The sequence below is a fragment of the Ranitomeya variabilis genome, chromosome 6 (genome assembly GCF_051348905.1).
Source record: "Ranitomeya variabilis isolate aRanVar5 chromosome 6, aRanVar5.hap1, whole genome shotgun sequence".
Taxonomy (NCBI): Eukaryota; Metazoa; Chordata; class Amphibia; order Anura; family Dendrobatidae; genus Ranitomeya; species Ranitomeya variabilis.
Window position 1 is genome coordinate 508056125 of NC_135237.1, and position 23697 is coordinate 508079821.

Consider the following 23697-nt stretch of genomic DNA (forward strand, 5'->3'; position numbering starts at 1 on the left):
GCACTATTTCTTTTACTTATTTACTTACATCAGGGTTTATGTTCATTTTGTTTCTATGTTAGGTTTTATATGCTGTATAGAAAATAGGGAAAAAAGTTTGATAAAATTTGATTGAAATCATGCTATTATCTGATAAAACATTCACTTAAAGAAAATTGCCCTTGTCTCTCAATCCTTTAGCATAAGTCTGCTGCTGAACAAAGGGAACTATAAATCTTTTTCTTTTTCCTTTCTAAAATGAGATTTAGAGAGTACATAGAAAAATTGCCCAGTCCACACCTGTGACTTGTTCCACACATTGGGTCGGATCATCTGATAAACTCCGGGTCACGTTTTATATTATTATTATTCTTCTTCTAGAAATGAGGGATAAAAACTAGAAAAACATGAGACTGTAATAAAGAAAGTTACATATTTCATTGAAAAGGTTAAAAAGTATTTCTCAGGGCTCTTGAGTTACCGTGTTAGAATACCAAGGGAAAATAAAACCTGGGCTGGGATTCTTGTTTGTACTTAGAGGGCTTTCCGGACAGGAAGGCAGTCTTGATGCAACACAGTAAGCCACAATACCAGTGGGGCAGTACAGGTGAAATGGCTGCAGCTGTACCCTTCGCTTCAATGTACAGCAGCTATACGCTGGAATGTTTCCCAACAGAAATCACATTCGGTTAGCTCTTGTTCCCAGGAGTAGATCACATTAAAATGTTATAAAATCATGATTTCCTGAACCTGAATTCTTGTGGTTTTGCAACTGGTTCCAATATTACAAAGGAGGAGATTCTGTGGCTTCTCGGAGTTGATATATGAATTTCTCTTTTTTTTTCTTTTCTTTACTGGGACATCAGGTTTTATTAGACAGTAGAAAATATTATAGTTTCGAGATGTTTACCTTTCAAAAATTTGCAAAACTAACTAGTTTTGACTATGGAGTTTATCGTTTGGATTGGTCTGCTACTGACCAGAAAGTAGGACTCAACACATGCAGCGTATCTTGTGACTACCGGACAGAAAATGCACCCACCGTGTGCACAGAGCTGTCATCACCTTCCTGTGTAAAAGATTGTGAAAACCAACAGCAGAATTTGTGGTTTACAACATGTAGATAGAGCTTCTACTCGATTTCGTTAGTTTCAGCCATTGTACCTGAGTTTTGATCTGAACGTGACAGTTGTGCATTTCACTGCAGTCGGTCATATTATATCTCCCAACATAGACCACTATCAGATTCATGAAATTGTACATTTTTTTTTGTGACCTAAAATTTTTCCGTCATTTCCTTAAGGTTAGTTCCACATAGCAAGGTTTTGTTTTTTTTCAAAGACCAAAGACTACACTGTCATTTTTGGTCCAGTTTTTTTTTACCCATTGCCACAAACAAATTCCAAAGGAATGGGAAATAGAAAATTAAGACTTATAGGGGTTCTTCACTACTTTTATATTGATAACTTATCCTCAGGATAGGAGGACATCAATATCAGATCAGTGGGATGTCGGGGCCAGCTGTTCCTGGTGCTGGTGGCAGCCGGATACTATAAATTGCAGAACAGCACAGCTCCGTAAACTATAACATGGCCACAGTGGGGGTACTGCAGATATACTCCCATTCATATAAATTGGAATGGATGTGATTAATCACATCTGACTCATTGGAGGTGACAGGCATTGCACCCCCACCTATCTGGCATTGATGACCAATCCTGAGGATAATTTATGATTATAAAAGTGGTGGGCAACCCATTTAGTACCTCCATATACATTAGATAGTAGTCTGCAGAAAGATGCTTCAACCAATCGTTTGGCCAACGGCCAACTTGGCTGTCTCCCCCATACACAGGAGCACTTGTTTGGCCTAGTACTCTTGTTGTTGTTTATGAAAAAGCTGCCAACAGACATCTCTACTGGTGGTTTATCTCTGAGAGAACAATACAATCGGCAGCCTGAATTCGGACATGCCCAATTGACCTCTTCTACCGACAATTAGTTGGCTAGCACCCCCTTACACATCAGTGTGTAGTTGGAATCCCTCTACATCGTCCGACATTTGTCTGATATGTACAAGGGTTTTTTTCTTCATCATGATGAACCTACTTCTGGCTTTTGCCAAAAAATACATCAAAAACTGCAGTGGCCTCTTCCCCCTCCAAAAAATAACAAAAAAAGAAACCCACTGCTTTCTTGTACCAAAACATTATAATTCACATGTAAAATCCATGGTGCTATACCTTTTTGATCTTCTTACACAGTAAGAAAGTTGTGAACAGAGTTTCCCCTGCTATGACATACTGGAAGGTGAATTCAATTCGACACAGGTCAAAGAGTGCGATTTTGCAAGTACGCCTCTGCTGCATTAGATTCATGTCTTCTAAACCAAAGGCTGTCATCACTGCTTTCCCTCAGTGCAATTGTAAGCGTAGATATAACCTACTCCAACCGTGTGAAGTGAGAAATGCACATGTGCCGTGTTCTGTAGAGAAATGCTGCAGCTAATAAGAATAAGAAATAACGCATTCTACTCTCCATGTCTCCATGTTTTTTGGATCTTCATCAGAAGTGTAATGGATTGATTTAACAGATTGCATCAGCGCCGATCAAGAATCACTTTTCCCTAAATTGTTAGATACCATCTTAGCCTTTTCAGGAGGAAGTTGAATTTAAGACCTGGAAGGCTCTTTTAGTGCTTTTAGTTGTTTCCAAGCTGAACTTGGCAGGTGCATCTAACAAAGGAACCTGCACTGACCAGAACATAAAGTAAGCAACGTGGAATACGGGAGATCTCGTTCTACATCGCCTTTCCAAGGAAAGCAGGAAGCCATTTCTTTTCTTTACCTTGGAGATGGATTTGTCTTTATGTATCTCTATTGAGCTTAGTATGTAAAAAAAAGTTTGAGAAATAGTTTTTGACATGTGACTTTTGTCAGCTCCGAATTACCTTCAGCTGGACTGTTACAGATCAGTGTTAGACGAAAAAGCCTGGGACCAGTTTACCGTTTCCCTTGCCAAGATTTCTCTCGTCTTAAGGCATGCACTTATTGTTTTTCTTCAGCTGAATACATGGAAGATTTGTGTTCGGAGGGAGCTGGCCACAGAACAAAAAAAGAGAGTAGAAACACTCGACAAGCAAGCAGTTTATTCATCCTCAGGAAGCTGGGCTAATAATCTCAGCATGAACTGGAGTTCTCCACCTCCTACAAGATTATATTGTGTTTTGTGTCCACGTCTTCACTTAGGTGGCCCTGTATGAATGAGATGAAACGCACACACTTCCTGTCTTCAGTGTACATCTAGTAATACGGTAGTTGTTACTGGAAGGAAAGCCATGTTCTCTCCAAGGCAAGCCCACCCTGCGAGAACCGCAATCTGAAGAAGTTCACGATAGAAGGAAGGTTATTAATAAAGGAATAACAAAAACAGTGACCCCCTTCAGGGAATACGCGGCTTATTGCAGAACCGTCCAGCTGTGTGTGCCTTTCTATATTTACACTGTGAGGTTTGAGGAGTTTCATCCTTGATCTCGTAACAGGTGCTTCATTCTGGAACGCTCCGATGCGGCCATCATCAGTCAGTCCATTGTTACCCGTGTTATTACACACTGCAGTCTGCTGCCTCGCTACTTATTTCTTTGACCCATTGCGGTGAAGGGATCCTTCCTGAAATAGTTATGTTGCTGCATTTTTATTCCTAAGGGTATGACCCAAGGAAAATGTAAGATTCAGAAGACAAGTATGGTCAATTGTAGGAAGATGATAAATGTATTTTTAGTAGTTACACCCAAAGTCCTTCTTCCTCACCAAACAAAGGCTATGTGTGAGCTTTTATTGGATGATACTTTCTCATTGTGCTGTTAGATTTACATGTGTGCAGTGTTATTTATGTGAGCGCAGACATTTGTAATCCAGATTTCATTAAAAGGGATTCAAGTAAGAGATATTGGCTTCATCATCCGATGATCATCAACTTGCTTTGTTATGGCATCACAAAAACAGCAATGTTTCTACCCCTATTATAACTCTGGGTCATTGTCAAGCTACTACAGGAGTACACAGTCCTTCTATGTAAACCCCCTACAACCAGACAGCAGCTCTCACTTCCTCCAGACGTATGTGATATTTCCAAAGGCAGGGAGAGTGAAGAGAAGAGATGATTGGCCTCAGGGATTGCGTGACAAAATAATGTCATGCGATCCCTGGGAGGGCCAGTGCTGACACCACTGAAAATGGTGCTGGCATTGGAGAGGAGTATAAGAGTTATTTTACAAGGGGAAACATGGGATTCAGAAGGGATTGTCCAAGTAGTGGACAACCCCTTTAGGTTTATAAAGAAGGACAAAATGATAGGAGGCCAGTCATTTCCATATTTGTTGTCATGGGGTTATTTTTCTTACTTTCTGATCATTTCTTCATCCTTCTTTGCTCTTTCTGTTTTGTGGTTTATTCATTCCTATCCCGCTGATGATTTATCTCAGATAAAGCTTAATTTCCCTCTCTTATCTTTCTCTCTCTCTTTGATTTTTTCTTTATCTCTCTTTCTGATGGTTCCCCATCTCTGTCTTATGTTATTTTTTCATTCATCCATCCCTCACTTTATTTCTCTTTATTTTCCCTATTCCCCTCTCATTTTTCAACCCTTTAGATGTTTTCTTTATCCTTGTGCTTTCCTTCTCTGATGGTTACCTCCTCTGTCTTCCTCTAATGATTTTTCCATTATTTTTGCTGTATTTCTCTGATCTCTCCTCTTTCTCTTACCCCATCCTCTGGCAGTCCCATTTTCTCACAATTTTAGCTTGCTATCATGGCTCCAAAGATGTGCCCTGTATTCGCTGCAGTAGTTTTGGAAAAAACTAAATGTAGCTGCAATGCGATGTTTGTGAATTCAGCCCAAGAATGTATGAAAGGTCCAAAAGAGAATACTCTTTGCTGAAAGTGTTTTATCAAAATGTAATACAAAGTATTTTTATGATGAAGGTAGACTCATACCATGAGGGGTCACAGTCACCCACCACGCAATAATAACCACATAACAGTAAGGAGAATACATCACCAAATGTAGCGCCATGTAAAGCAATGTGGAATACTTATGGTGCAGGATCTATGTGGCGCTCTACAACTATGGCATGTGGCCCTTCGGTGTGCACTATACGGCGGCTTACAGGCAATTGCACACCCATGGACAGACAAATATATTGATATCATTTGATTCTTCTAATTCTCCATCAGAAGAATCTTTAACATAAGTGACGACTCAGTAAGCCAAAGTTCCACTATTTGAACAGAACGCGACTTTTTCTATAATTTGTTATGCTTCTTGATTAGCTTTTTTATGTTCAGGAATGTTTGTTTCTTTTCTGTTCTTTTCCTTGTTTAATATATTCCATTGTGAGTCATGCCGCATTTCTGAGTCACTTTATAATAATTATTTCTATGTATGGTTGTGTATTTTTCATATTTATTTATTTAGCTTTCTTTGAGGTCTTTTAAGGCAAGATTTGCATATTTTTTGCATATTAAAATCTAAAGCTGAAATAACTCGAATTTTCATTGTTTTTTTTTTATAGATCCCTTGTAGCCTTGAGTACTGGGATGAACTCCAGCGGTCATTTGTTGCCTTTCGAGAGTTCAGTCTGTCAGAGAGCAAACCATGCGAGCTTCAGCTGCCCAGCATTACCACGGTCAGCGACCAGAAGGAGCTTGTGTCTTCTCATCTTTGGAGAGTTGTTCTGAATAGCAATACAAACAGCATGGATGACCAAAGGTATAGCATGTTATATGTAGATGTGGTTATTGTGGCATAATGGGATCCACCAAGCATATTGTTGGATAGTAGTGTTGTAATTGTACACACATGCTATATATATCTTATGTATACCATTAAAAATATACTCTACACAGCACAAAGTATGGGAACACCAAAACATCAAATATCTGTGCTTGTTGAGCTTCTCTTTCCAAAGCCACAATATGGACGTTCTTAGACTTGTGAATGAAGTCCCTACATAGATTTGAGGACTGGTCTACATGGCGTCTTAAACCTACTTACAGTTATAGCTTTGTTTGATGTATTTCAATTTCAAAACTCAACATGATCTTTCTACCTTCTCAGGTACTCTGACCAAACATAAATTATTTATGTGGAGTATCTTCTCCAGATCATTCTTTAGTAAGAAGGAGATTCGCATTTTCTTCATTTCCTTATAGATTTATGGAACTCACTCTACCATATCTCCTGCATCCTTTCATTAGCTTTATATAAATCATGTCTAATAATGACTCATGTCCTCATAAAGACCTTCCATGTGTATACTGAGAATGGCCAGTAGAGTTACATATAGTGACTGTAGAGAAGACTTCCTGCTGTGTGGACTCTTGTTCAGGGCTTGGAGAAGAAACAAAATTGTCTCATGCACTTACCTCTGTCTAGGATAGGGATTCCTTCTCATGTGTTCGCCATTATGACACAGTAGTCACGCAGTATATGGTCTGGGGCAGTGTCCCAATCCAAAGATGCCATAATAGGAGGTGCTGCAGCATGTTACAGCCCAACTTCAGAAAGCGGAGGAAGTGGAGTTGAGCAGAAATTTACTATAGTTTGGTAGTGTCAGTGAAGGTGCCATGTTAGCTGGGCTTCCGTCCTGGCTTTCATCTAGGTCAGCATCCTGAGTGAAGGTGCCTTGTTGGAAGAGCCTCCGTCCTGACTTTCTTCTAGGCCAGCATGCTGAGTGAAGGCACCATGTTGGAAAGGCCTCTGTCCTGGCTTTTTCTAGGCCAATGTGCTGAGTTAAGATGTCATGTTCAAAGGGCCTCCATATTAGCTTTCTACTAGGCCAGCATGTTGAGTGAAGGTGCCATGTTGGAAAGGCATCTGTCTTGGCTTTCCTCTAGGCCAGCATGCTGAGTGAAGCTGCCATGTTGGAAGATACTTCTTACCAATCCTGCAGCTCCTTCTCTAGCTATTGCTGGGGTTGAATAACTCTGGCTCCTGTCCTGAGCACAAGTATAATGCTAAATGCAAAAGTGCAGACTATATACCCAGGATAAAGTAAATTAATGACCAGGAGCAAAGCATCTGTATGCCCTCTTAACATGTCGATCAGGCCACATGCACGTATGATTCATATATTTAAAGGGAACCTATCACCAGGTTTAGCCGATAGGAGTTATGGCCACCGCCTTTAAGGGCATTCTATAATGCTGTAGATAAGCCCCCGATCCGACCTACAATAGAACAAAAATAACTTTTATTATACTCACTTGGGGGGCGGTCCGGTCCGATGGGTGTCACAGGTCCTGCTCTGCTGCCTCCCATCTTCTTGCGATGCCGCCCTCCTGCTTGCTTCACAGACTCCCCTTCATTGCGCTCCTGCGTAGGCGTACTTATCTGCCTCTGACCTTTCCCAGCACCTGCGCACTGCAGTACTTTGCTATGCCCTCAACAGGGCAAGACCTGCGCCCCCTAGGTGAGTATAATAAAAGTTATTTTTCCTCTCTTGCTGGTCGGATTGGGGGCTTATCTCCAGCATTAAAGAATGCTGTGTATATCAGCCCTAAAAGGCGGTGGCTTGTATCAGCCAAACCTGGTGACAGGTTCCCTTTAATACAAACTGTTTAGTTGATTTGAAAATGTAATTCTCTACACAAGGTAATGAACTTCCACTGTCTGTAAATAAAATCAGACGTGTCAATCCTTCCACATCCTCTTGCCATTGACTTCTGTTTTACAAAAACCCGATCCTGTTCTTAAACAGATCATAAAACAGAAGATTCAGAACTTTTGGGTCCTGCAACAAAAAATCTTGTCATCAGGATGTGACAGGAGTAGTTGGAGGACATGTTGCTGTGATTGATGCTCCAGCGCTTTTGCCTTAGTTCAAAAAACGTGTTTTCCTACAATTAACATGTATCACCTATCTACTGGTAGGTCCTGAATGATAGATGAGGGTCCTATCACTTGGACCTGCGTTGGTCACTAGTGTGGAGACGTTAGGTCTCCTGTTCCTCCTCCTCCGCATGATCACGATGAGGAGGAGTTTGTATAATGTGTCAGACTGGGCTTTGCATCACCATTCCTTACAAACACCTTAAACGCCAAGAGTAAGTAGCATTACGGGAATGCATGAATATTTTGTTTTATATGTCATTGTCACTGGTAATCCTGTTCTATGTTCCCAAAATCTACCACATTTTGTCAGTGAACATTTTGTTCCGCTCTGGTCATTCAGAGTAACTTCCAATAAACTCATGTTCCAAGATCACAGCTTTCTTAGCCTGTATGGTAAAATATGATAAAGAATAGAGGAATCTCAATAGATTTATTAAAACGTCCTTCTGGTATTAAGACGTCTGCATACATAGTAAACAACACAAAATTAATCCAGTTGGAATCCATTTGGTAGAGAAGTTCCCGAAGAAGATATCTCGCCCTTCTCCAGTTTCTCAGTCCTCACTGGAGATGGAAAGAATTCTTTTTTTCTACTCATATTTGTGCTGGGGTTTGGAATCGACAGTGAAATTAGTCATGCTGCCGACCATCCACAGAGCTAGTGAACTATACAAATGTCTCCTCTGGTTCTCAGTATTCAGCTGCATTGGGCTTGTTTGCTTCCATCCTGTTTCATGTGCAAAAGAAGTCAGAGATATCAAGAGGATCTGGAAAATTGGAAAAGCGGATCAAAAAATCAATAACGAAATTAAACATCTGCTTCCCATTAATTGGACAGAACTGGGACTAGTTTCTTGATGTTAATTGTGAAAGAATGCATTCTTGTCATTGAGAAGTTAAGTGTTTCAGACAGGGTTAATTCTTCTGAATTAGGGACCTCCACAAAATTACCTTTGTGGTCAACTTGGCACCACAGTAATGTGAATACTGTGGGAATGTTAAATGTTGCTCCTTCTAAGTCCTCATATTTTTCCTTTGTCAATCCGGTTGACATTACAGCACCAGGGAGTGTAGCGTACAAGCATATTTCTTCTTCTGTAAGTTCAAAGTAATGAGTGATATCTAATGGGTTTCATATATGTAAATATATGTAATGCAAATATACTTATTTTGGCTTTCTTTGGTAATGTTTGGCTATGTACTTATGGATGTTTTATATATATATATATATATATATATATATATATATATATATAACCGTATATATATATATATATTACAAAGGAAAGCTCATGTGGTAGTACGAGTGAAGTAAAAGGAAGTGACTTAAAATCGTTTATTACCCGCGAGAACGGACCAATAATAAAATGCCATGGACAGTCGGAAAAAAAGTCAACCAAGAACCTGAAAAGAGCACCACAAGCCGACCATATAGTCCACTATAAAATAACTTTATTATATCAATATATAATTACAATAAATAGTACAGTAACAGGAAAGCTTACAGGATCATATAAAACAGCCAAATATCAAATAAAATGCAAAAGGACGTGTATCCAGGAGAATATTAAGTAAAAATTTATACTAAAAAACACAATATAAATCACGGCGGATAATATATGTAAAAATCACTATTTTTGGTGCCACTGAGATAAATCAGAATCCACAAGTATTACCGAGCATAATCAATATGTGATAGCAATACTAAACAATCCAAAACACAAAATGTTTATGTGCTAAAGTGAAAAGATGCAACTTTACAAAAAAATCATTATCAAGCAAGTGCCAGAAAAAATATATATAGTAATACCGTGAGGTATGAATGAAGAACGAGTGAGGATTCACTGTGAAAATTTAGAGAAGCAGTAAGCAGTGCACAATCCTTAATGTGTAAAAAAATGGTGAAGCCGTGAAGGGAAAGTAAAGGGCAATCAGGGAATCACTGTAAACTTTGTTGGGAGAATTATCTACAGTGCATAATCACTTACTGTGAGATAGTGAGACCCTGGCTCCTGAATGGCGTCCTCCCCAACGTGCATTTCGGCGCTTTGCCTTCGTCAGGGCACACGTCAAGGCACACGTGTGTATATATACGTGTGTGTATATATACAGTATGTGTGTGTGTATATGTGTGTATATTATTATTTATTATTACAGTATATATACATACACACTGCTCAAAAAAATATAGGGAACACTCAAATAACACATCCTAGATCTGAATGAATGAAATATTTTCATTGAATACTTTGTTCTGTACAAAGTTGAATGCGCTGACAACAAAATTACACAAAAATCAGCAATGGAAATCAAATTTATTAACTAATGGAGGCCTGGATTTGGAACAATACTCAAAATCAAAGTGGAAAATCAAATTACAGGGTGATCCAACTTCAGTGGAAATGCCTCAAAACAAGGAAATGATGCTCGGTAGTGTGTGTGGCCTCTACGTGCCTGTATGACCTCCCTACAATGCCTGGGCAAGATCCTGATGAGGTGGCGGATGGTCTCCTGAGGGATCTCCTCCCAGACCTGGACAAAAGCATCTGCCAACTCCTGGACAATCTGGTGCAACGTGACGTTGGTGGATGGTGCGAGACATGATGTCCCAGATGTGTTCAATCGGATTCAGGTCTGGGGAATGGGCAGGCCAGTCCATAGCTTCAATGCCTTCATCTTTCAGGAACTGCTGACACACTCCAGCCACATGAGGTCTGGCATTGTCCTGCATTAGGAGGAACACAGGGCCAACTGCACCAGCATATGCTCTCACAAGGGGTCTGAGGATCTCATCTCGGTACCTAATTGCAGTCAGGCTACCCTCTTGCCACAACTCGCATTGATGTGCCATCCTGGATGAGCTCCACTACCTGAGCCACTTGTGTGGATTGTAAAGTCCGTCTTATGCTACCATGAGGGTGAAAGCACAACCAACATTCAAAAGTGACCAAAACATCAGCCAGAAAGCATTGCTACTGAGATGTGGTCTGTGGTCCTCACCTACAGAACCACTCCTTTATAGGGGGTGTCCTGATAATTGCCAATAATTTCCGTCTGTTGTCTATTAAATTTGCACAACAGCATGTGAAATTAATTGTCAAACAGTGTAGCTTCCTAAATGTACAGTTCGATTTCATCGAAGTTTGATTTACTTGGAGTTATATTCTGTTGTTTAAGTGCTCCCTTTATTTTTTGAGCAGTGTATATATATATATATATATATATATATATATATATATATATATATATATATATATATATATATAGTTAGTCCTCGGGTTACAACGGTCTCGAGTTACATTGTTTCGTGGTTACGACGCTTTATACGACGCCTCATTCCGACTTACACGGTTTTGCGTCGTATGTCGAACTACATGCAACTACGTGCAGTGGCAGAAGAATAGAGTCCAGTACTGTACACTGTACCCGGTTACACGAGGAAAACGAGTCTCCTGCACGCCATAACACCCTAAGGGTATGTGTCCACGTTCAGGATTTGGTCAGGATTTTATGTCAGTATTTGTAAGCCAAAACCAGGAATGGGTGATAAATGCAGAATTGGTGCATGTGTTTCTATTATACTTTTCCTCTAATTGTTCCACTCCTGGTTTTGGCTTACAAATACTGATGGAAAATCCTGACCAAATCCTGAACGTGGACACATACCCTAATTATGTAGGGTACTGTGTTAGGATAGGTGTTTGGATAGGCTAAGCGTTTGCAGTACTCTGTACTGTTATTATGGTACAGTACTGTATGAATGTATGGTCCGACTTACATCGAAATTCGGTTTACGACGCCGTGTAAGAACGGATCAACGTCGTAAGTCGAGGACTACCTGTTTATATATATATATATATATATATATATATATATATATATATATATATATATATACACAGTAGGTATGGAAAGTTTTCAGACCCCTTTAAATGTTTCACTTTTTGTTTCATTGCAGCCATTTGGTAAATTGAAAAAAAGTTCTTTTTTTTTTCTCATTAATGTACACTCTGCACCCCATCTTGACTGAAAAAAAAAACAGAAATGTGTAAATTTTTTGCAAATGTATTGGAAAAGAAAAACTGAAATATAACATGGTCATAAGTATTGAGACCCTTTGCTCAGTATTGAGTAGAAGCACCTTTTGAGCTAGTACAGCCATGAGTCTTCTTGGGAATGATTCAACAAGTTTTTCACACCTGGATTTGGGTATCCTCTGCCATTCTTCCTTGCAGATCTGCTCCAGTTCCGTCAGGTTGGATGGTGAACGTTGGTGGACAACCATTTTCAGGTCTCTCTAGAGATGCTCAATTGGGTTTAGGTCAGGGCTCTGGCTGGGCCAGTCAAGAATGGTCACAGAGTTGTTCTGAAGCTGCTCATTTGTTATTTTATTTTTTTAACCAACATTTTTTTATTAAATTTTCAGAAAAATTTGAACACACAAAGGGTCAAACAAAACTCACAAATACATACAATAACAAAATACAATAGGTACCTGTACACATTCTACTTATACGCATTAAAATATGACTTCTTCACCATCCCTCAGTGACATCACGGGAACTCCCGGGTTAAATCATGATGACATAATCCCAATAATGTAAGTTTCCTAGGGTCTAATACAATTTTCATCTTCAGTGGAAAGGGGCTGACCTCTGGCTATCGAGCCATGGATCCTGTGTACCCTGAATTCTCTTTTTAGCTGAGATGGAATGAGCCAACGCCAATTCATATTGGTAGTGTATATTAACTTTCTCAATCTTACCTGGCTGCTATCAAAATATGCGAGAAAGAACCTCTAAGCACCTGAGGTATTTTATCTATGCCAATATGTAAAACTCCCATATTGGACTCCAAAACCAACTGTACCCCAAGGACCTCTTGTATTAGATCACCAATATCTACCCAAAATTGAGCTATAACCGGAGATAACCACCACATATGGCCCAGTGTCCCCATTTGCCCACAACCTCTCCAACACACCTGTAATTGGTTAGAACCAAAATGACCTAACTGTGCCGGACATTGGTCCACTTTAAGTACACTTTTTTTAACTGTGTAACCAGGTGATTTAGGCAAGATGATACTCTTTGCACCTCTCTTAAACCCTCCCTCCATGTCGCTGGGTCAAGGGATATGCCTAGCTCCCCCTCCCACTGAATCATATGTGGTAATTTAGTATCAACAGCTGGTGTATTCAAAGCACTATATAGGATGGAAATTCCCCTAGATCCCTACTCCGGTCTTAGAATTTTCCCATTAGCCCTGTGGTACAAGGGAGTCTTAAAAAAAACTACAACTCTGGTGATGTGTGGATCAGATGCCTAATTTGCAAATACTGGTTAAATAGGCGTAGTATACCTTGGATGCTTTGAGGATAGTCGGTCAAAGGGGAGGAGGTTCAGAGCATCATCCATAAAGTTCTGAAGACGTTCAACCCCCGCATTGATCCAATTATGCAGACCAATGTAAGGGATATGCTTCTCAAGAGCTTTCAAAGATACATCGGTGAGGAGGATTTTTAATAACTTCGATGCTATTTGTACCCAATAATCTATAGTAACCGCCATCATTGGGAGGGGTGGGGAAAACAAAGTTTTCTTAATCATCTCACTTTGTAGTGTAAGACGGGTTGAGCCCCTACAAGCATAAAATGCTTCGATCTGTAGCCACTTATGAGCATTATCCATTGGCCTCCAGTCTCTTGCCCCAACAAGGACTGCCGCCCTATGATATACAAGCAAGTTATTGACTCCCATTCCTCCTGCATCATACTAGTAATACATCAACTTTCTAGCCACCCTCGGTCTTTTATGAGCCCAAATAAAGTGATAACCATTCTTTGAAGAAACAAGAGAAATCTAATAGGAACTCTGACTGGAATACACCTAAAATAATATAAAATCTTAGGGGGCACCATCATTTTAAAAATATTGATCCTGGCTATCCATGACGTTGGAATAGATTCGTCTGATTCTAACTTGGTCTCTTTTTGGAGGTTGGAGAAGTTTCTCTCTATAAGCTATTTAGAGTGTGTAAGAAATATTCCTAAATATGGGATCCCTTCATCTACCCATTTAAAAGGGTATTTACATTCCAATAATCCTCGAGTCGTGGACGGAACCAAAACAGGAAAAACTAGTGATTTAGTGGCATTAAGTTTATAGTACGATACTTTAGCGAATTCTAACATGGTAACAGTGGCAGGAAAGGATGATTCTATATCGGTACACAAGATAATTACATCATCCGTGTACAGTCCAATTTTGTGAACTACCGGCCCAACTTTAATGCCCCCAACTATATTCGGAGAAGCTCATACTTTTTCAGCTAATAGCTCCATACATAAAGCAAAGATGATGGGAGACAGGGGCAGCCCTGTTGTGTTCCATTAATTATTGCAAATGAGTTTGACAAAAATCCCGAGGACAATACCCTAGCATTGGGGTTGGAATACATGGCACAGATCGCTGACAATATGGAGCCCACCAAGCCAAACTTTGTCAAAACACTTCTAAGATATCCCCAGTGCACCCTGTCAAAAGCTTTTTCCACATCCAAAGACAGGAATGCACTGGGGAGTCCACAAAGCTCCGCCACTTTGATTAAGTTAATTATTCTGCGTGTCCCATCTTTTGTTTCTCGACCCGCAGCGAAACCAACCTGATCCGTGAAAATTAATGTGGGAAAAATGTGATGTCATCTTAAAGCTAATATTTTAGAGAAAATGTTTACATCGCACGTTAGGAGTGCAATAGGCCTGAAGCTGATAGGACACATTGGAGATTTCCCTGGTTTTGTCAGAGTAGAAATTGTAGCTTCTAAATTAGTTTTAGATATAGGCTCCTTATCCCGCCATAATGTATACAAACATAGAAGAAAGAGGGTTAGAATCTTCTGGGACTGATCATAATACTCATTTGGAAACCCATCCGGACCTGGAGCCTTATGAGCTTTGGTGGACCTAACGGTGGTCCAAATTTCCTCTTTAGTAAAGGGCGCGTTCAGGAAATTCAGTTATTCCTGGGAAACCTTTGGCAAGTTAATGCTTTGCAAGTACTGATCAATCGCCAATTGAGAGAGCTGGGGCGTATCAGGATCTTCCCCCTAAATTATAAAGTTGAGAATAAGGCCATGTGCACACGTTCAGGATTTTTAGCGTTTTTTTCGCGTTTTTTCGCTATAAAAACGTGATAAAAACGCGAACAAAACGCTAACATATGCCTCCTATTATTTACAGTGTATTCCGCATTTTTTGTGCAAATGTTGCGATTTTTTCCGCGAAAAAATCGCATCACGGAAAAAAAAGCAACATGTTCATTAAAAATGCGGAATTGCAGGGATTCCGCACACCTAGGAGTCCATTGATCTGCTTACTTCCCGCACGGGGCTGTGCCCACCATGCGGGAAGTAAGCAGATTATGTGCGGTTGGTACCCAGGGTGGAGGAGAGGAGACTCTCCTCCACGCACTGGGCACCATATAATTGGTAAAAAAAAAAGAATTAAAATAAAAAATAGTCCTATACTCACCCTTGATGTCCCCCGCAGTGTTCCCGCCTCACCGCTGCACGCTGCCGTTCGGTTCCTGTAGCTGGTGTGCGGTGAAGGACCCTGCCGATGACGTCACGGTCATGTGACCGCTCACGTGACCGTGACGTCATGGAAGGTCCTGCGCGCACACACCATCTATACGGAACGGACGCCGGTGAGGAGATCAGCTGTCTGCGGGTGAGTGTAAGCATTTTTTTTATTTTTTTTATTATTTTTAAACATTCTATCTTTTACTATAGATGCTGCATAGGCAGCATCTATAGTAAAAAGTTGGTCACACTTGTCAAACAGTATGTTTGACAAGTGTGACCAACCTGTCAGTCAGTTTTCCAAGCGATGCTACAGATCGCTTGGAAAACTTTAGCATTCTGCAAGCTAATTACGCTTGCAGAATGCTAAAAAAACGCGAAAAAAAACGCAAAAAAAAAAGGCGGATTTCTTGCAGAAAATTTCCGGTTTTCTTCAGGAAATTTCTGCAAGAAATCCGGACGTGTGCACATACCCTAATACCTATCAAACTCATTCACATTCTCCATTGGGTTTCTAATATGTTTCCTCTGGGGTCCACCAGATGATCAATCCTGGATCTTACTTCTCTTTTCTTGACCCTACGGGCTAAAACAGCATCGGCTCTGTCCCCAGTTGCGTAGAATTTTGATTTAAGCTATTTAAGGTTATGCTCATACACCGACAGGAGATTCTCTCTCAATTTAAATCTAATATTGTAAATCTCTTCTGACAATGCTTGAAATGGGGATGCTTTATTTAGAGAGTCTAATTGCTTGAGACGGGAAATGAGGCTGTCTCTATATTTTTCTCTGTTGCGCTTCAAATAGGATGCTTGCTGTAAAAAAATCCCCCTTATAACAGCCTTATGCGCTGACCACAGGGATTCAAAAGTTACTTCCCATTAACATTTTCATGGAAATAATGTGTCAGTTCCGCCACACTCTCTTTACTACCTGTTCAGAAGGAGAGACTAATTTCAGGGATACAGGGGCATGATCCGACCATGAAATCAGACCAATATTCGCTGAAATGCATCTACCCAATGCCTTATTGTCCACTAGAAAAAAATCTATCCTACTATGAGTCTGATGACGGAAGGAATAGAAAGAATAATCCTTTTCATCAGCATTGGAATATCTCGAAAAAACATGTAGATGGTATTCATTTATTAATGATTTCAACTCCATCCGGATTCGGACTGTCCTATTAGAACAATCTGCAACTCTGTCCACTGGAATATTAAAGTCCCCACATATGATTCATTCACCCTTGACTAATTCAGATGTTTTCTGGAAAACATTACGGATAAAGGGGTATTGTGCTTCGTTTGGGGCATATAATACTACTGGAGTGTATACCTTTCTATTTAAGGAGCAAATTAATATGAAAAATCTGCCTGTCGGGTCCGCATGCATATGGAGATTTTTAAAAGCAACCGTATTTTTGATCATTATACAAACCCCTGCTTTTTTTACCCGTATTGTTAGCAAAGAATGTATGTGGGAATTGCGGATGATGTATCCTGTAATTATCAGCCTCCGACAAATGCATCTCCTGTAAACAGATAATTTCAGCCCGTGACTTCCACACTTCCCTCCATCACATAGATCTTTTCACCGGGGAATTCAGTCCCATTACATTCAGGGATAAAATTTGGATAGTCATAATATAACACAAAATTTTCTATGCCTGTTCATCTGAAGCACAATTAACATTCCCCACGCCCCCACCTTCAAGACCCAGTTATGTGTACACAAGCCTACCCGACATATACAATGCTGTGTGAAGATATCAAGTATACAAGTACCAAAATATAGATCATGCAAAAAACAGCAAAGATGAGCAAACACGAAAACAAAAAGCAAAAACATGAACCAAAAAGCAGGATGCAAAGTTTGATGCATTCTACAAACATCTATAATATAACGCTGGATGTGTCCTTCGGTCCGAAGCCTCTATAGACTGCGCCTGTGCAGTGTGACCAGAGCAGAAGAAAGCATCCAGCGTTCAGAGGTGACAGGGAGGACAACGAGGATGGAGGAGTGTGGTGTCAGAGATCACGGTATGCGTAGGTGCTGACCACATACAGCGATCTCCAGCGCCATGAAGACATACCGTGATCTCCAGCAAGGCAGGAGGATGAGTGTGGCACCGGAGTTAGTGCCTGCGCATAGCACAATCTCCAGCAATTTTATTGACGACAAATTTGCACACAGTGTCTTCAGTAAAATGGCACCGGGTAGCGCCCGTCCGGAGGTAGGATGCTGTGCGGTGGACAGTGCCGCGCAGTGCGCACATAATCTTACCCAGGATCTTTCTCATGACAAGGGCCTGGAGTACTAAGGACCTTGGGTAAGGGAGCATGTGTAAGTTACAGGAAGCACAGCCATGTGTGTGACAAGGAGCTGCTGCTATAGTAGAGATTCTCAATGGAGGGCTGACTACTAGTCAGTTATAATAACTGCATGAGGCAAGTGAGCTCTTCCAACTCCACTTTCTCAGTGAAGTTACTCACAGTCCTGGATCACAAAGATAGTAACCCTCCGCAAGGCTCCAGAGAAACGGACCATGTCCCTTCCTCTGTGTCAGGCCGGAAACCACTCATGGGCAATCTTTTTTCCTTGTGACTGCTGCTTAGGAACAAAAGGAATTTTCCAACTGGTAAGTTTATCCTCCACTTGTTTAGGGGAATGACAAACCACCATCCGCCTGTCATAGGAAATCAGCAGCTTTACTGGGTTAAACCCCCATCTATATCTTGTACCAGCATCCCGAAGGGCTTTACACACGTGTGCAAACTTTCTCCTATTAGCCAAAGTCACAGCAGATAAGTCTGGGAAAACTTGGAGACTCTGTAGCTCCACAGGTGTAACACCCTATGGCCCTGGTTGTTACAGTGGCATTGCTCTCCTCACAGGGAGAGTGATGTCACGCTTGGAAGTGAAGGAAGATCTTCTTTATCAGGTATCACAAGCATAAAACATGTTCACACTCCAGGCCAGAAGGGGGAGCTCTAATCCAGCTTATTGGTGGCTCCCCTATATATATATATATATATATGTATATATATATATATATATATATATATATATATATATATATATATATATATATAATGTTCTGGAGGGAAAGTCAGACAGTGACTTACTGCCAGATAGCAGACTGGAGCAGTCTGAGGCAGAGAGGAGAGTGAGGGGCTGTGCAGCCAAGAGGGTACTGCAGCTCCTGGACAGAGATACCACGGAAGGAAGAACAGATTGTAGTGAGCGTGTAGGAGAGTGAGGCAAAGGAGAGGAGAGAACTAAGGAGAATAGCTGCGACTGAGCTACCTCCTTGCAGAACGCAGACACCGGTAGCCGGAAGACCGAGGTTGTGAGGGACTCCAAGACTCACAGCAGAAACCGGCAGGACAGCTGGACTACACGTCACCTGCCTATCCTAACACCTGGAGACACAGTGGCACATAGAGCCTGGGTCGTGATAGAGACCCTGTAAAAACGCTCAAGCCACTTGTCATACAGGTTAGTGTCCCACTTTTAAGGAGGACAGAGAGAACAGTGAGGACCTTGACAGAAGCCACAGACAGCAAGGGACTACACCAGAGCGCTAGTAGGAAGACTTCTAACTCCACCTGGAAAAGGGGACTCTGAACTCGCTTCCAAGCCGCCCAGACCCTGCCTGTACCTGTGATCTGGTGCCCTGGACTGTGGCTGCCTGAAGTCTTAAGTAAACCAGGTAAAGAGACTGCAAACCTGAGTCCTCTGTTGCTTACTGCACCATCCACCATCTTGATCTACACACCGGGAGCCCTGGGGACCCAGCTTCACCTGTGGGAAGTTATACCATCTTAGCTGCCATAACATCACCCCAGCAGACCTCTTTAAGCAGCGTGGGTCATCCCTGACCGAATACCACAGGTGGCGTCACAAACACAAACTTTAGAGTAGTAGTCTTAGGTAAACTGAAGACCGCGCACACGGTGTAAATTTTTAGGTGATTTAATAAATCACCTAAAAATTTACACCGTGTGCGCGGTCTTCAGTTTACCTAAGACTACTACTCTCAACATCCTTGTGGATTTTTGTGGAGACCTGCTGCTGCGGTCAAGCACACATGGGAGTTGTGACCTAGGTTCACAACTCAACTAGGTGAGTACATTCCCTGCAAAGGGTTGTATGTTTTTTCCTCAACAGTGTGACACATTGGGGGCGCCTTGTGTTTTTTTTCAAACACAAACTTTATGCATAAAACCCCTTTTAAGACTTTTCCCTTACTTACGCCCCCCCCAGGGCCACGGACAGGGTCGCAGCCGCCGTGAGACATCCCTTTAAGTACTGGACCTGGTACCGAGTACCCCATGGCCCTGGCGGGCGTTCCACAGGCAACACCGGGCTCCTCATCTTTTGCATGAATATATACTTGGTGGTGAAAAAGTGCAGTCTCGCCAATGTATCTTTAGGGAGATCCTGATCCACATGTCTCGGTTTAGGTGTTCTATGAACTCTGTCAACCATCAAATCTCTGGTGGATAATTCAGGAAGAACTGCCTGAAGATATTTTTGCAGAACGGCAGGTAACTCTCTATCAGTGACCCCCTCCGGTATACCCCTTATATGGATGTTATTCCTATGGGATCTATCTTCAAGGTCATACACTTTATCACTGACCCGTGACAATTCCTCTCTGAGCACTTAATTTTCATCCACCAGCGCATTAAATGATGTAGTGTATTCAGCCATTTTATTTTCCATATGGCTGATGGGCTCTCCCAGGGCTGATATCTCCCCCTTCATTTCCTGTAGCATAACATTCATATCTTTTTTCAGGGAGGCCCTTAGGGAAGTGAGAAGTCCCTGCATGTCTTCTCTTGTTAGCGGGCCAGCACATTGCTGCTGCTGATCTCCCGTAGCACCTTCACCTCCCCCAGAGCCTGGTGAGGAGCACGAGGACCCGGATGTAGACGACGGCGCCATTTTACCTGTGGTCCCCACAGGCTTTCCTCTGGCAAAGAAGTCGGGCAGTCTTGGCAGGGACGCGTGTTTCTGGGCTCGGCCGCGTGTCATCATGTGCCCCAGGCAGTGTGTTAGCTGATGCCGCTTATGTGGAGGAGCAGGGAGGTCTGTAAAGGCCGATTTGAGCTGGTTTAGGTCTGGTGTCCAAGGAGCTCTTCAGCTATGCAGCCTCCACGTACGGCTTGCAGGCCTCGCCAATCATTTGTTATTTTTGATGTGTGCTTAGGGTCATTGTCTTGTTGGAACGTGAACCTTCGGCCAAGTCTGAGGTCCATATATCTGTTCTTGGCCGCATTCATGTTTCCTTCAATAACAACCAGTCGTCCTGTCCCTGCAGCTAAAAACACCCCCAAGGCATGGTGCTGCCACCACTATGTTTCACTGTGGGGATTGTATTGGGCAGGTGATGAGCAGTGCCTGGTTTTCTCCACACATACAGCTTAGAATTATCACCAAAAAGGTCTATCTTCATCTCATCGGACCAGAGAATCTTATTTCTCATAGTCTGGGAGTCCTTCATGTGGTGTGTTTTTTTTTTAGCAAACTCTATGTGGGCTTTCATATGTCTTGCACTGAGAAGAAGCTTCCGTCAGACCACTCTGCCATAATGGCCCAACTGGTGGAGGGCTGCAGTGATAGTTGACTTTGTGGAACTTTCTGCATCTGTGGAGCTCAGCCACAGTGATCTTGGGGTTGTTCTTTACCTCTCTCACCAAGGCGCTAATCCCACGATGGCTCAGTTTGGCTGCACGGCCAGGTCTAGGAAGACTTCTGGTGGTCCCAAACTTCTTCTATTTAAGGATTATGAAGGCCACTGTTTTCTTAGGAACCTTGAGTAGTGCAGAAATTCTTTTGTAACCTTGGCCAGATCTGTGCTTTGCCACAATTCTGTCTCTGAGCAACTTGGCCAGTTCCTTTGACCTCATGTTTCTCATTTGGTCTGACATGCACTGTGAGCTGTGAGGTCTTATATAGACAGGTGTGTACCTTTCCAAATCAAGTGCTATCAGTTTAATTAAACACAGCTGGACTGCAGTGAAGGAGAAGAACCATCTCAAGGAGGATCACAAGGAAATGGACAGCATGTGACTTAAGTATGATATTTTTTAATAAGTATGCAAACATTTCTACATTTCTGTTTTATTTTTAAGTCAGGATGGGGTGCAGAGTGTCCATTATTGAGAAAAAAAATGAACTATTTTGAATTTACCAAATGGCTGCAATGAAACAGTGAAAAAAAGCGTCTGAATACTTTTCGTACCCATTGTATATATAATTATCTTGGCAGTCTTTTGATGTTTGTTTTGACTGTTTAGACAAGGGTTTCTGTTGGGTTCTCTATTTAGTACTCTGAGTGCACTAGGGTGTTATTTCTTGCTGAGTATTACATTAACACTTTTCATTTGCGTAATCCAAAAATGCTGCCAAACAGGTGTTATATCGGATGATGGAAGGTAAAAGCTCTGGCACTTTTGCTTTATGGCATCATATGTTCCCTTTTTCCCTTTTGTTGATGGATCTTATAGTATTTGTCTCTTATTAGTGATGTGAGCACATCATTGTATTCTAGCATAAATATTCAGCTTTTCAGTCACTCTAAAGCCTTTCCAAAAGATCACCACTTCGAGAAGATTACTGCCATCTAGACCAGATTTTTCTGTCTTGGATTTTCATTCCCCCATCTTGTTAGTATATCTGTTTCTTTTTTTTTTTCTTTTTAAAGAAGAACACCTCCCAGAAGATTATTGGTCATCTCAGTGTTATATTGATTACGGTTATCTGCACTAAAGGGGTTTTACAACTACAATAAAATGTCGTTAAATTTGATTAAATAAGTAAGTTATTCAACACACTAATATCATTTACATCTGAATGGTACCCCAATCTTCATCTGCAAGTTCTAATCCTAGGTCCAATTTTAGATTGTGTCTGTCACACAGAGTCTTTCATTTGTCGGCAATTGACCAGATCTGTGTGTGAAGGGTGCTGGCTGATTGCTTATTTCAGTAACTTAGCCAGCCCCTTACTTTGTCTATTCATCTACTGATTTGTGTTTTTTTTTACCTTGAAAAAGACGCTAAGCGCAGCCCAGGTACAGTAATCTCTTCACTAAAGTGAATTGCTATCTGGAATATTTTTTTTTTTTCAGCCATGGGGCCGCAGCTGTAGATTCGAAGGCTATGTTCACACATGTTTTTTTTGTTTTTTTTTACAGCAAAACCAGCTTTCTTGAAGGTTGCTGCAAAAAAGCAGGTTTTACTTCTTTGTTTATTTTTGCTGCGTTTTTTTTGTGTGTGTTTTTGCTGGGTGTTTCTCATGCTTCAATACTCCTGTGCATGCTGATAATGTTTAGTGCCCCCCAAAAAAAATCTGATTCTACTTCATCAGGTTTTGGCACAAAACATGCAGCAAAACCTGATGCCTGCATTTTTTTCAGCTTTTTCCCACCACCCATTACTTTCAGTGGGTGAAAAACACTGAAAAAAAAAATGCTGAAAGAAGTGGCTTGCTCTAAAACCTAAAGTTTTGCACAAAATATGGGGGACAAAAAAATCAAGCTGTGTGCATGAGATTTCTGAAATATCATACACATAGCTAGTACTGCAAAATGCAGCTAAAATTACTATATAAAAAGCTGGGGGGAAAAACGCACCAAAAACGCATACGTGTGAACAAGCCTAAGGCACTCCTTCCATTTGGGCACTACCATCACTCTCACCCTCTCTCAGTTCTCTTGTGGTATTACCACATTGTGCCCTTCTGTCTACTGTGACAGAGAAAGAGGCTGGCTTGGCTATTAAAACAAACACGGTAATCTTGCCTTCTTTGGTCTCACACCTTCACAGTAAACACTTTTTCAGTTACGTACCGGAAGAGGATCTTTGAGTACTGGAGCTCTTACCGGAGTATTAGAATGCTTTTCACACACAAAGTGTATGAGATAGCTGCATAACTTACTAACTTAAGCACATTTAGCTCCATTTTTTTAACCTTAACAACGCTTTTAATTATGCAAGTGTCAAGAGACAATATGGACTAAAGATGTAGTCTTGCCCATTAGCTGATCGGTTTGACTCCAGTTTTCAGATACAAAGGTCCATAACTTATGCAGTCCTCTACTTTATTTTCATTTACTGTTTGTATTTAGATATTCAGATTGTCTCTTCAGAGAGGAAAATTACTTATTTCCCAGAGGAGCATTGTGGTGTAAAAGTCTCCTCACCTCGGCATGTCAGGCTTGACATGTCACTC

At 41.2% G+C, this 23697-nt stretch overlaps 1 protein-coding gene across 3 annotated transcripts in view; it reads left to right on the plus strand.

Annotated features, from left to right (window-relative positions):
- VPS13B (vacuolar protein sorting 13 homolog B) overlaps nucleotides 1-23697 on the plus strand; it is a 1111190-nt gene that overhangs the window by 951353 nt on the left and 136140 nt on the right. For all 3 annotated transcript variants that reach the window (XM_077270879.1, XM_077270877.1, XM_077270878.1), the window contains exon 40: nucleotides 5552-5748. In XM_077270879.1, the coding sequence (XP_077126994.1) occupies nucleotides 5552-5748 (197 nt within the window). The remainder of the gene's footprint in view (nucleotides 1-5551; nucleotides 5749-23697) is intronic.